The 14909-nt window shown below is 31.1% G+C and overlaps 2 protein-coding genes and 1 long non-coding RNA gene across 8 annotated transcripts; 2 read left to right on the top strand and 1 right to left on the bottom strand.

Moving 5' to 3' along the window:
* Positions 1-995: 995 nt before the first annotated feature.
* On the bottom strand, positions 996-2534 carry LOC11428102 (40S ribosomal protein S9-2). The gene is made up of 2 exons (XM_003604860.4): positions 2065-2534; positions 996-1407 (listed from the first exon to the last, which is right to left on the bottom strand). Exons 1-2 carry the CDS (start codon positions 2472-2474, stop codon positions 1224-1226), a joined length of 594 nt encoding a protein of 197 aa, XP_003604908.1. The 5' UTR covers positions 2475-2534; the 3' UTR covers positions 996-1223.
* A 1159-nt stretch (positions 2535-3693) lies between these two features.
* LOC112421397 (uncharacterized) lies at positions 3694-6772 on the top strand. Of its 6 annotated transcripts, none has more exons than XR_003011710.2 (4): positions 3694-4432; positions 4525-4684; positions 5499-5599; positions 6190-6772. It is a non-coding gene; the product is annotated as an uncharacterized lncRNA (long non-coding RNA). The 6 variants fall into 6 exon arrangements; XR_003011712.2 differs by having other exon boundaries at positions 3697-4432; positions 4542-4684; XR_003011711.2 differs by having other exon boundaries at positions 3709-4432; positions 4525-4594.
* Positions 6773-12210: 5438 nt separating this feature from the next.
* Positions 12211-13983, top strand: LOC11428101 (zinc finger protein 10). The gene has a single exon (XM_024780914.2). It carries the CDS (start codon positions 12753-12755, stop codon positions 13683-13685), a length of 933 nt encoding a protein of 310 aa, XP_024636682.1. The 5' UTR covers positions 12211-12752; the 3' UTR covers positions 13686-13983.
* The last annotated feature ends 926 nt before the right edge of the window (positions 13984-14909 follow it).

Below are 14909 nucleotides of genomic sequence, written 5' to 3'. Positions count from 1 at the left end.
TTGTAACAAAAATTTATGGAATTGTAGCTCTTGAGTTGAGGCCAACAATAATTAGGCTATTGTGATATTTTCTCTACATATAATGAGATCAGCATTTGAGTAATGGTTACACTTCAGTAATCAGAAATATGAAATTGCCAAATGAAAGTGCAAATGGTTGTCTATTTTAAACTGATTTAACAACTTTTGATTCAAGTGTACCATATGCAAAAGAGCAATATTTGTTGTGAACCATACTCAACTTAATTGACTGAATACTTCCCCAAAGCAATTACAACATTCACAAATTTACTTCAATCATAATTTATTTCAGCACTTAGACTTTCTCTTTGGTTGGTTTCAAAACATTTACCACATTGCTTCAAGATTCAAAAGAGCACAAGCATCCATAAATATAGAAATGAAAAAAACAGAAAAAAGTGGTGAATGTAAATTATCCAATATCAAGCACTGAGTTGAAGCTCAACTGGCATTTTCTTAATCTACTCAACCTCTGACAGATCATTGTCCATCGCAAATTTTCTCTCCATTTGCATTGCTAAACATCTAGGGTCTGTTTGGCAAGCCCACTAAATGAGCTTATAGCTTATAAGCTCGTTTGACAAAAATAGAATCATTATTCATTATACATGCAATAAACTTATCATTGCTCAATCCGCCTTTTTAACAGTCATTTAAGTTTGAAGACAACTCCTAGTACACCAATTCCTAAACCTGCGTATAGGATTCTAATCTTCTCTATTGTTTCATGATCCAACAAACAGAAAATCCCATTACAGCAATCAAACACAGAATACACAAGTGCATATTACTAATTTGTGCAATGCATGGAAATTATCAAATACCAAAATCACATGTAGCATGCAACGTCATGACTCATTATTTATAGTGGGGAGGCTAGATGTGCATGAGTTGTTAATCGCAATAGTCAACCACACGAAACATCGTGACTTCTAGCACAGGAGGGTTCTCCTCGATCAGCTCATACACGGATATACCATCAAAACATGCAATATCAAACTGCTAAATAATATTCTCTTACACACACCATCAGGTAAAAGGTTCAATTATAACAAAGATAATTCAAATGTATTGGAGCAAAACTTAATACTTGGAAAAGAAAAGATCAAAAACAACATGTCTCGAAGCATGATAGAAAATCTAAAGTCTAGGACAGATATAAAAAGGCGAGAGCAAGGATCTAAGAAAATGAAAATCATAATTTAATCTTCATCCTCCTCATCACCATCACCACCGGAAGCCTTCTTGGCTGCAGCCTTAAGGTTCTTACGCTTCACACGACCAGGAAGACCACCACCGAATGGACTTGTGAGTGAAAAGTCAATGTGCTTCTGTGAATCAACCCTTACCATGAAGGATGGGATGTTAACAACCTGCCTCCCAACTCTATGAAACCAAAAAATAACATTATCATCCATGCCCAGACATATTTGAACAAGACTAAATAGAAAGAGGAAAAGAAAAAGAAAAAAACATCAGGGACCAATAAGCACATTCTCTCTATTTCTCTTCATACAAAGAGTATATTGATAGCCGGAAATGCAGTAGCATTAGATATGAGAACATCAAAAGTTAAAGTTAAAAGCAGATATGGGGTAAAAGCCACAAAACATGTATTGAATCAAAGGGAACAAGCAAAGACTTGTTAAGCCTGTATACTCCTACTAGATAAGATTACCTGTTTTTCCATCACTAGACGAATACAAACAATAAATTAATATGTGCACAGCAAACACAACATTGTTAGAGACAATCAATGATCTAAACATAACCTACATCATACAAAAACATTAAGTAACACACAAGCAGAAGAAGAATAAGCTAATCTTCACTGCAGCTTACGAAGACAGCTTATAGCAATTACAAAATCAAATTAAGCTACAAAAAATAGCTTATGCAAGCTTGTATATAAACTGAAAATGACAAATCTAAAATATTCTTTCAAATAAATTACCAGACAAACAAACAGATCAACAAGTGAGATTAAGTTGGATATAAATATAAAACAGATTAATTCAATATGAACATAAAAAATGAATATACCTGATGTGCCTCTGTCTGATAAGAACCCTAGCGTGATGAATGGACTTGGCCATTCCAGATTTGAACACGAGAGTCTGAAGACGACGTTCAAGAAAATTCTCAACAGTGAGAGCCAACACATAATCGAGCTTGTTCTGTGTTTCATCAAGAAGACCATGTTTGAACATTCTCCTCAAAAGTGCTTCACCCTCAAAGATCCGACGAGGATTCTTCTCATCCAGTGTCAAAAGCGTCCTAGCGTTGTTACGGATACGGCTAAGAGCATATTGAACCCTCCAAAGCTCGCGCTTGCAGCGAAGACCGTACTCTCCGACGAGCTTCAACTCAGCATCTAAACGCTCCTTCTCATAAGGACGACGAGGCTTCTTGAAAGTTTTGCCATAGTTTCGGTAAAAGGCAACGTGAACCATGTTTATATTTGCTCACCGCCCCTAATAGGTTTTTGATGAAGTGAAAGAAGAAGAAGATGGTTAAATGTGCATTTTATGGTTTTCAAAACCCTAATTTATTGTGGGTTGGGCTTTACATTTTAATAAACCCCGGTTTTCATATTTTCAAATCGTACACTATTAGCACCCCCCACCTTCTTGATGATTCATTATAAAAAAAAATAATCAGATGATAATATAATGAAAAAGAAGAAGAAAGGATGGGAGTAATTTTTTTGGTACAAACGGAAAGGACTATAAAAAACGAGGGAAGAGGATAAAATGTTATGATGTGATATAATGTTATGTACATTACTTGAAGTATAATTGAATATTTAAGATGTTGTTGACTTGCATTTGATATTATTATGCTATGTTGTTTTGTATACTGCCTATGTTGCTATTGTTATTTAACTAAGATGCATGAGTCGGTCTAAGTTGATGAAGATGATGATGTTTCCAAATTATTGAATTATATAAGAGGTTTTCGAATTAAAATGTTTAAGAGGTCGAATCCATGCATTAGCATTTCATTATTGGATTAATTTTTTCTTTTTTTTGCAAGGATCAAAAGCCACACGAGCCCTAGTTGTAGGGACCATTTGCATATTTAAGCCTTTGATTTTTGTGAGTATTGATTTACTGGTTTAGGTGAATGGTATAATACGTCATGATTAGGAGGAATTATTCTAGTTATAGGTTACTTCAAGATTTTTTTTCTTCTAAAAATTGATTATAACAATGAAATTCAAATTCCACTGATTTTGATCATAATAATTTATTATATTTACCGAGTAAACTAATTTTAACGGTAGTTTTATGAATTATTTATTTTTAGATTTTATAATAGAATGAAAAACATATAAACAACAATGATAATTTTTAATTCTTACAATAAAAAAAAATAAAATAAAATCAATAACAGCTGCTACCGTAAGTAGAGGTCCTTTATGTTTAAATCGTATCCTTAGAATTACCTACATTTTTGTCCGTAGGTAAAGGTCGAAAGCTTGTAGCGGCAGTCTGTTGGTAATGACATCTGAACACAATTCCGTTGCTATCTGTTGTTTGTTGAGTATAATGCATTGATCCGTCGGTAAATGTCGTCTTAGCATTTAACTACATAAATTAATCCTATAGTGATGGATTTTTTTGTCACTATAGATCAAGTTTCTCTTAGTGTGCCAGTACGGATACTTTTGGGAGGTATTCTGGTATCCACTTACGCCATTTCTAGCAAAACCCAATGTTTTTTTTACCAAGAACTATGAGATACACTCTCAACCTTGGCATAAGCCTCTTCAAATTCCAGTTTGAACAAGATTGGTTTCTTCTCTCTTTTTTGTTTCATCCACCAATTCAATTGTAATTAAAAGCCGTCAAGAGTGTGTATAATATACTTACAAAAGCTGATTGTGAATCTGAGACGACTTTATTAATCACTTTTTCTCTTTTGAAAATTCGGTACCCGACCTAAAGATTGATTAATTTAAGATGTCTCTCTACACTGATACCATAAAAAGATATCTTTCTTACTAAAGCTTGTTTGATCAAGCTATTGGTAACCCTAATCTTAACCTAATATTTTCCGTCCATTGTGTTAGCATTAACTCCTTGTGATCGTAATAAGCATTGGAAACAAAAATGTATACATGGGAGAACAAAAATTGCTGGATACCAACGTTATTTATGACTTTTGTCTGCCAACCTAATTTTACCAATTTTCAATGTTCCCCTTGATGGTTGTACCGCCGGCTCAAGTTTCTTCAGAGTTCAGCTTAAACTTCCTCTTTCTCTCATTTCCCCTTCCATCACCTCATTTCAATATCATATCTCATTGAAAACCTAATCTCTTTTGCACAACAATTTCATTCACCCAAGTTGTTAAAACCCTCATCGCCTCCCCTTCCGGCATCATCATCTGAAGACCACCGAAAGAGGTATGCAATTTCTTCTTTCTCAATTTCTCATTCAATTTCTTCTTTCTCGATTTGATATCAATTTTGATTTACAATTTCATCGACAATTCCAGTGTTATTTATACTATAGGTTGATTTCGGTGAGAATTTCAGCTTATATTTTGATTTCGGTTGATGATTCCGGTGAGAATTTCAGCTTTTGATTTGTTTCTACTATAAGTTTTAGAATCCATCATGTAGCATGTTGCAATTGATGGGAGGATAAGGCTGAAAGTTAGTGCAGCGAGATTTTTTTATCTCTATTAATCTCTTGTGTTCATTTTTTTAAAAGTTAATTCTCAGATTTTTGTGTGCATTTCTCTGTTCATGCCAATCACTCTTTTGATTCAATTTTATACAGCTTTTTTTAGTATGTTTTTGTTCTTATTTCATTCTCTCTTTTTCTTTGTTTGACAACAAAGGAGAAAAAAAATTAATCACACTCAAATTGTTCTTTGGGATGGTTTAATATTACCAAATTTACTGAAAATATAATATTCAAATTTTTTTTTTTTTGCATCTTTACTTGGAACAATTGATTATGGTATGTAGTGTTGTTGCTCTTATTTGATATCAGTGGTGAGTGTTGGATTTATACCTTGAATGATTTTTTTTAATAGGTTCTGGCCTTTTTTTCTGCTTCATACTTTAGTGTTCATGTTTTTGAATCAAATTTATTTCCTTGGACAAATGAAACCTAATACAAGTTTACTCAAATGATGATTCTTACTTGCGACTATCAAACTTCATGTATGTGTTCCTTTTGTTTCTTACTTGCCATAAGGTATTTTATTTTTTCAATTATTTTGTATATGTCTTTTTTATGGTTTTTTATTTTAATCCATTTTACATGTTCATGAAGGACATGATTGTCTGCAGATATAAGATGATTTTTAGCCATTATCTTATGATGAAACAAAACTACAATGTTTGAAATTTCTTCTTGCATAGAAGCTTTGTGTAGTAATTTCAGTACCTTTTTGTTTTTTATTTGCAAATTTAATTAATTGTATTGGTGTAACCTGAGTTTTTAAAACAAATGATGTAGCTCTGCCCTGTTGGTCAATGCTTTTATCCTACTGCCTTGGTGTATCACAACAAATTGCTTCATATAATAAGAAGATAAGGTGCAATCATGGCTAAAAAAAGGTATATAATAGATCTAATTTCTTTCTTCCATTGGCATGCCTCTGTTTGTTGACTGCATATTGACAATTTTTTCATACTTGACACACAACACTTTGTCATATATCGTCGAGACAGAAATTATATTTATATTTCTGTAGCGTATAGGCTATCAATTTGGACTGATAACCTATATAGACATATAATATGATTAAGATTTACAATTTTGATACAAGTTGAGTTCCGGAGCTTATAGGTAATAAAACTGTTATTTCACTTTTAGGAATCAACTCTCTATTTCCTTTATGCCTTTTTTCATTTTACTTATATTGTTGTATGAATGAATGGATAATGGATGGAGCACATATGGATGCTTCTGATGCAATCTCTTATTTTTGTTCATATCTTCAATTTTGTTCACATCTGTGATGCAATGATTTTTTTATTACTTTTCAACAAAAATTTTACATTGCAATTTCTTTTACTTACACCTTTTTTGGTCTTCAATTCCCTTCAAACACTCTCTTTATATAAATTTATGTTTACAGCACAATACATATATGTATCGTAATAAAATTGAAGTGTCATTGTATTGTATTGTGTTGTTTAATTAGGTCAAGGAGGGTACTGTGGCAACTTTGCTTTTGTTGGGACTTTTTGTTAATTGTGCAGCTACATTGGTGAGGATCACTATATAACATTTTCATCTTTACAATTATAGGAAAAATGTTGATATTTGAGATAAGACACTAAGGAATTGCCATCAAATTTCAATGATATCTTCTATTTCTACTTGGTGCTTTGGTTAGTCCTAAGTTGAATGATTGTGAGAACAAGTGGAATTGTATACTCCAATTTGTTTGTGAACCAGACTTGCATTTCAAGGTTGCTGGTGGCTGGGACGATTTGTATTGCAAAGAGACTTTTTGAAAGGACTATGATAAAGCTTTCTGCAACATTTAGTGGAAACAATGATACTATCTATTTAAAAGTGATACCATCCACTGTTTAGTGTTATCTTTCAGTTTGCTTACCACCAAAATATTGGTTGGGTTTAAGTTTGATTCTTTTTTTTAAGATTAATTAGTTCCAGTATTAATTGTATTAGCATTTTGTGCAGGCATTTGTGATACTATGTATTTTTTCAAATGCAGTTCATGATAATTGATAGATATATCATGGTGCAATTTAGAGCAATTGGGCATTTATAGAGGCAAAAATATATCAAAATAACAATTGGTTTGTATTAGTAGAGGTAATTGAAACTAAGTATGCTCTAATATTTTCCTGCTAAATTGTTTGAAATTTCTCTATAAACTTCTCATGTTTGCACAAAAGATCTTTAATTTACTAGAACATGTCTTCCAATGGCACCAATCTATAGGAAAGTATCTGTCGAGCGATTTCTTTTTACTCAACATCCACCGAAAGCTATTTTATCTCCTAAAAATTTAATTGTTGACAAGATCAATAATTATATGTTAGATTTGCTTCTAGGTGAAGAAAAAATATATTTGAGTTACGATATTTGATGTTCACGCAATGGATGATATTGGTAGCTGGTGAAGATCATGGTTAAGATACTATTGTAACTTCAAAAGTTGTCTATGGAAAAATATTTTGTAATTTAGGATAACTAATGTTTTTTATGAATGTTTATCGTACTATGTTTAATAATAGTACAAATTTTTTATAAGACTTATTTAACAACAATGAAAATATATAACATAATTTATTGGTGTCTATTGCGCTCGATAGGATCCGTGCGACGCACGGGTCAAAAGTCTAGTCAACAAATTAATTAAAATGAGCTTCTAATTCATTGATTGTCTAAAAGGAATATATATACAATGTCTAATCCATAGGAATACAAACTTACTTCCTACCGCCTAAACATGATGGATAGCTATCAGAATAGTTTTTTTCGTAAAAAATGTTTATATAATTTCCTCTTCATCCCCAATTTTTATATGGTCTAGAATACAATACACTTTTTCTTATTATCTCTATATATATAACTGATAATTTACTTTCACTTAAAAATACGAATAAATAAGTTAGCAAGACTACTTCTACTTGTTTTTGACCAATAAACAAAGCCTTTTATTTTTATTTTTAAATAATCACTTAAATAAATGGATATTTGGAACCCACTTGAGTTGGTATGACGGTGTTAGCCTGGGACTTACAAGTGTGCTCCTCCTCAAGATCTCAAATTCGATTTTCTCCAGTGTCAATTTGGTAGGTAAGTTTAACTTCTTAAAAAATTGGATATTTTTAATATATATTTTCAATTTTCTTTTTTAATAATGTTGGTTTCGGTGCTATAATGATTTTTCAATGCTGGGTTCTACTTTAATCAATATTATACACATGAGTTCTATGATCGTAAAAAATAATACCAAGGGAATAAATAAGTGTAAAATTAAAAACAATATCAAATCAAGTAAACTTAAACTATAATAAGATAGACAACAAAACAACCATGAAATAGTAAAATGTAAAATCATTGCACAATAGAGTGTGATAACAAAATAATTAATGTGAACTCAAACAAACTTAACCAAGCTCAAACTAGCAAGTAGCTAGTATAATTCTTCAATTAATGTCGTCTCAAGAAGAGGATTGAAAAGTGTTGTGCCCGTGGATCAAGTTGGATTATTAATTATGACTTATTTACGGAAATTTATTAATTATGACTATGACATGATAACAAATATTTAAAAATTAGTCATTTTCCTTATACTTCGAATTCTCTACTGTTGTCTTTTTGGCATTGCATGCTATTTGCTTGTAACGTTTACTAACAGCAACACTATCAAAGCAAACTTGCATTATTATAAAGTTTTGGTTGCATCTAAATTTTGTCTTGATATTGTTTTATTAAATTGATAAATAATAAGATATACTTAATTTCCTTCGAAAAAATAAGATGTACTTAATTAAGATAGTATACCAAGCCGACAGAATTTCATTAAAACTATATGTTTCACTGATACATTTTTAGACGTAATTAGATAGCATGTGGTTGCCAATTAATATTTTATTCAAGATGAAAATAAGAAATAAGGTTGCTTTCATGAGAGCATTGTTTGTGTGTAAAAACAGTCACTTTTATTAATTTTATTTTTCACAATCACTTTGAAAAAAAAAAACATGTATCCGATATACACACATAAAAAGGCATAATGTAAGATTATAAAGGCACCATGTTTTGTTTGCTGCAACCACATAAATTAGAAAATTTAGAGTGCGTTTGAATGGAGTAATTAAAAATTCTATGAAAGTTAGATGGTGGGAAAAGTGTTTTCACTACAATATTGTTCAATTGGACTCTAATAAAGTTTCTAATATTAAAAAAAATTAAAAATTGAAATGCTTCAATCATGAATTCCCTTCAAAATATGATAGTACACCGTGCATGGATCCAAGTGTAACTAAGCGATGGTCTTAAACAATTGAAATATCTCACACAGCCAAATACTAAAGTCTATCTATTGTTCAGGTTTTTTAAATCAAATTATTGATTAAATTGTGTCCTGTTATTTACACTTATATTTGATTTTATTATCGTTGTTGTGAGTGTTAGTTCCATATGTTTACACTTATAAATTAATCAACGTATCAATTATATGGCAGACCCTCTGCTCTACAACGGTGGCAACAAGAGGTTTCATGCTCTTTACTTCTTAAAAAAAAAAAAAAAATCATGCTCTTTATGTCTTCACCATCAGTGAATTTCTGGTACGTAGTGTGATTTTTTTAATAAACTATTAATTTATCCCTCTAGTTATAACACACTCTTTAAGTTAGTTCCTAAGTTATATAATCATATTAAGTAACTCTGTTTTATTTCTGAAAACGGAAAAAATCTCTATCTTAATAACAATGACATACTCCCTTTGTCTCAAATATGTAATTAATATTATGTGGTAAATAGATATTATGAGTTGTTTTACAAAATTATACTTAATAAATGATATTGGAAAGATAAATGAAATAATTGAAAGAAGAAAGAGTATAAATAGTTAAGCCTGGCCTACGACCTGTCATATACTTACTTTTTAGGCATGAATCTGGCCTTCTGAAAGCCTGATACGGTCTGCTAGCATGTTTAAAAGCCTATTTCATATGAACATTTTTAAATAAGCAATGTGATCTGAGTTTAAATAGACTAGCGAACTATATATCAATTAGATTAAACTCTCTTTTGATAATCAATATGAGTTTTTAGGAAATTTCACCTATATATTGTATCATATTTCAATTCTAGTTTATAATAATACATTTAAATATGCAAAACATTAATGTATACTAATAAGCTTAAATTATTGAAAAAGTTAACAACTTTTTATTTTGATTCAAAGTACAAAATATAATATAATAATAAATAATATTATTCATATTTACTTAAATAGACTGGCCTAATAGGCCTAAGAGGCTTTTTGAATGGCATGAGGCCTGGCCTTTTAGGTTAAATAGGCTTCTAAAAAAGTCTAGGCATTCTCTGTTTAAGAAAAAAGTCTGGTCTAGCATGTCGTAAGCTAGGCCGTAGGTCCATGTAGGCCGACCTGGCCTATTCCCATCCTTAGTTAAGGATATAATAGGAAAAATGAATGTTTCATTGGTTTTGTAAAACGACATATAATTTGGGACAATTTTTTTTCTTCTAAAGTGACGTACAATTTGGAACGGAGGGAGTATTTTTTTTTAATCTTTTAAGTAGAGGTGGGCGTTGATTTTACCTTCAAATTTACCAAGTTTTCTTAGTTTTATGTTCGAATTAAGTGGGGGTGGCGATTAATAAGTTGGGTTTCTTATTAATCTGACAATATGTTGTGTGGTCTTTGTGGAGTTCCCGAAATGCTCACATCTTTTTGGGGAAGGAGACGTATGTGCTCTAGTTTGTAGATATGGTTACCTTACCTTTTGGAAGTAGTTTTTAGGAAAACATTCTTGTCACACATGTTCCTTCTATGAGTGGGATCATGAACTCATTATGTGTTGGCCCCGTTAGTATTTTGTGGCGGATTTATCCAGCGATTGGCTGATTGAGGGGTTATGTTCCTAGTTTTCGCTTGTTGGGTTGTGGTTAGGTGTTCATGATAGGAGTTTAGTGGATTTTTTTTGTGTTGTTTTAATTTTTTGCTATTTTTTTTTTACCTTGGAAGAGTTTCTTTGCTTTTATAACTTGAAAGCAACAAATATTTATATTAGTAGTTTTAATCCAAATCAAAATTTCATAAAAAAAACACTGTTAATAATTTTCAAAGCGCAATAAAAAAAACGAAAAGACGGGCACTTGAGTATCCATCTTTTCGCTAATATATATAATAATTATTTGCCTTTAAAAAAAATTACAACATCAATCACAAGGAAGAAAATGAAGCAAACTTATTGTAAAAAGTGGGAACCAAAAATAAAATACATAAACATGCATCATCCAAGACCTCGCCTAGCACAAGATATTGCCTAGAGATAAGCTTCCAAAAGATTCAACACACAGTTCATAACAATAACAATCGCAATCAAAAGTTGATTCTTTTTTTTATTAGAGAAATAATATTTTTTATTTTTTTTAGGGAAATTAGAGAAAGATTTGTTAGTAGCAGGAGATTAACGCACCATTAATATAAATGATAATCACCAACAAAAGTTTTATTTGGGTGTGTTTGGATAGTTTAGGAGGGGAAGAGAGGGGAGAGTTTGATTTTCGTTTTTAAATTATGGACACTATGAATTGTTTTTAAAAAAATTAAAATAATAACATTATAAACGATCATATAATACTTCAATCACACTTAATTTATTTTAGAAAAACATGTTATATAATTTGTATTTTAAAAAAGAAAAATAAACTATCCCCTCTCTTCCCCTTCTAAACCCTCAATTTAAACAGACCTTTAATAATTTGTTAGATAAGAGAAGTTTATTATACATATAGATTGAACTCAAGACCTCCTCCTTCAGGGCCGTCTTAACAAATTTATAGGTCCGGTTTTAATTTTATAAGGGATGCAAAAAAAAAAAAAACTGGGCCCAAAAAAAATAAATAAGTTATTTAAAAAAAAATTATTAAAAATTACACTTTTGTGGGTCTTGAACACATGACCTCACACTCATCAAAAAATGGCCACGCCACTAAAGCAAACTGTACAAATTAAATTAATTTTCTTTTAATTGATATATAACCATTATTTTCGTGGCTTACATATAAAAAAAAAATAAAAATTTGGGCCCCAAAAAATTGGAGGTCCGGTGTCGTCGCCCAACCTCGACGGACTATGGGCCGACCCTGTCCTCCTTTAGTGTCTCATCTCAACACATATATACTTCTTCGAAAACCAAACAGAATTAAAGTTACTTTCCTCAAAAAAGAAAAAAAGAATTAAAGTTACTTGTCTCTCACTAATCTATGTTTGGCAGAGACCAAAATCTTGATTCTTCTACAACCACAAATTCAGCTTATATTATCAAGTACGTCATACACATATATGGATTGATCGTTACCACCTATGTATATATAAATATGTCCTACTAGTATCATTATTGTAAGTATTATTTTATTATTATACAATATAAAAAAGGACACATGAAAACCCTATATGTTCGTTCTATTGTACAATAAAATTAAAACCAAAGGACATTATTTTCTCAACAAAAAAAAAGGACAACACAATGCTGGATCTCAAAGTCTGAGGAGATTGCAGTCAGATTTTTTTGAGTTAAGTCAGTATTGTTGTACTATATCCACCCCCCACCTCACATCTTATGTTATTATATGTAAGACATTAGTGGGCCCCACATCACTATTTTTCAAATACATGGCTGCTTTTGCTTATCTTTCCTCTCCTCTTCACTAAGAAAAAAATGCAGAAAAGAAGGGCAAGTTAGTGTGTGTGTCCCCTCATTGACTCTTTTTCAAAACCAAACACAAAAAACACCAAAAGTGTTTGGTTTAATCATACACCAAAATACAAGTAAGTTAGAGTATTTAACACTTCATGTCACACATGTTCCACAAACAAAACCCTCTCTTAATCAATCCTTTATCTATCTATATATCATTAAGCCCTAGATAGTAACAAACTTCATATAGCTTTTGATTTCTTAATTCATATATAAGATCTTAGTTTTCTTATATATATCCACCTAGGTTTTGGTGATCTTTGTATCAATGGAACAGGATCAATGTTGGATTCAAACAAAGAGAAAGTACTCAATGAGTAATTCAAATCTTGCTAGTTCACTAACTAACCCTTCTTCTTCTTGTTATGGTGATTCATGGGAAGAACAAGCTTTTGCTGAAGATGCAGCTGCAGGGTCACTTGGAGGATGTATATGGCCACCAAGATCATATTCTTGTAGCTTTTGTAGAAGAGAGTTTAGGTCAGCACAAGCATTAGGTGGACATATGAATGTTCATAGAAAAGATAGAGCAAGACTCAAACAACAACCACAAAATGATCAAATTCTTTATCATAATCATCATCATCACCATCATCACGAGCTTGAAATCGCGACTCATCATGTTCAAAATCCACTTATTCAAAATGTTTATAATAATAACCTATTCCCTAATTCTCCTTCTTGTGGTTTGGTTTATAATAAAACTAACCCTAATTCTCATCTTGATCATTTTGTATCTTCAACTTCATCCCCTTCGTCGGCTTCTAAGGCTTTATTCGGAGATGAAACCCTAATTTCTCCTTTCAACTCTTCTGAATCATGGCTGAATTTACCTGGAAATGATATATTATGTTCAACAAAGTTTCAACTTGCTGTTGATAATTTTGATCAAAAAGTCTCCAAAGGTATAATAGATGCTAGGTTTCGAGATAAAGGGGGAAACGACGATGAAAGTGATGTAGCTATGAGCTTGAATTTGGTTTTGTGTAGAACTCATCCACTTGTTGAATTTGAGAGTACTAAAGAAGAAGATTTCAATTGCAAGAAGAGGAAAATAGATTCTTCATCAAATCAATTATTCTCTAACTCAAGCACCTTTGATAAACAACAAAATATGCAAGCAAAGATGTTTGAGTTCAACCCTAATTCAATTGAGGAGGTAGATCTGGAGTTAAGGCTTGGTACAAGGTCCAAGGTATAGTTAAGTAGCATATATATATATAAATATATATAAAGAAAATCCTTCATTGTTCTTAATGAATATAGATTTTTCTCTTCTCTTATGTTCATAGTTTGTTGTTTGTGTTTACTCTTTCTTAATTTCTTTACCTTACAAGGAAGTTTTTCATCATGTTTGATTTGTTTCTTTCATGAGGGTTCAGCCTCAGATATCTGCAAAGTTGTTTGTCATCATAGCATTTACTGCAACTATATACACAGGCTTTTGTAAACTTCTTCTTCTTTGATAGTATGGCCAAAAGTTCAATTATTTTGAATAACTGCAGGGTGATCATGACATTGTAATTGATGTGTTTCCATCAATATATAAGATCATATATAAAAAAAAATTCAAATATAAATCAATCATTGTTTTTTTTAGGCAAATATTTAGGAAAATTCATGGAAATTAAACCATGAACCTCCAACTCAAACCATGGTTAATTCTTCTTGGAAAATACATCAATAATTGCCGGCTAGGTTTAATATAATAATACAGTTACATATTCTTGTTTTCATCCCATAATTATATTTTTGTTTTCTTGCATTTCTTATGGATCAATATGAAAAAACATTTTTTATGTTAAGTAAATACTTCAAATGAATCTCAATAATGAAAGAAGGATAAGTTTGCCCTAATTCAATTTGAACAGAAAAAAAAGTTACTTAGGGTTTTCTCATGTAAGTTTCTTATCTTTATGTTTTTTGTCTACAAAGAAATATCATTAACTATTGTGTTATAACCACAATTTCAATGAAGAGCTTTTCTATTTCCATTGTCAATGAGAAAAGAAAATGAAAGATAGTCTTCTAATTTTGGAACAAAACTAATCCCTTGTACTGTAGTTCATTATTCTGCATGTGGACAACAGTACTTGTTCAAATTGACATCATCTTCTGATATACACATCAAAGTAACGTGGAAATTAATCACTGTTTCAGAATTTCAAATAGTGAAAGAGAGAGAAAGTACCGTGAGTAAAAAATTGTTTTAAATTACGGATTACTATCATTCTGCATGATCCGTCTTTCACGCAGTCAATACATCGATGATCGTTCGATCATAATTAAACAGTTTAAATAAGGTTGATTTTAATTTTAATAATATAAATAAAAATAGAGAACATGAATCTCGACGACATTTGTTCTTGATGAACCGATATCGATGTCTAAACTGCGTGAATGCGAGAAATTGTTGATTGCATGG

This window comes from Medicago truncatula, chromosome 4, assembly GCF_003473485.1.
Source record: "Medicago truncatula cultivar Jemalong A17 chromosome 4, MtrunA17r5.0-ANR, whole genome shotgun sequence".
Taxonomy (NCBI): domain Eukaryota; kingdom Viridiplantae; phylum Streptophyta; class Magnoliopsida; order Fabales; family Fabaceae; genus Medicago; species Medicago truncatula.
Note: the sequence above shows the minus strand (reverse complement) of the source record. Positions and strands in the feature narration are given on the sequence as shown.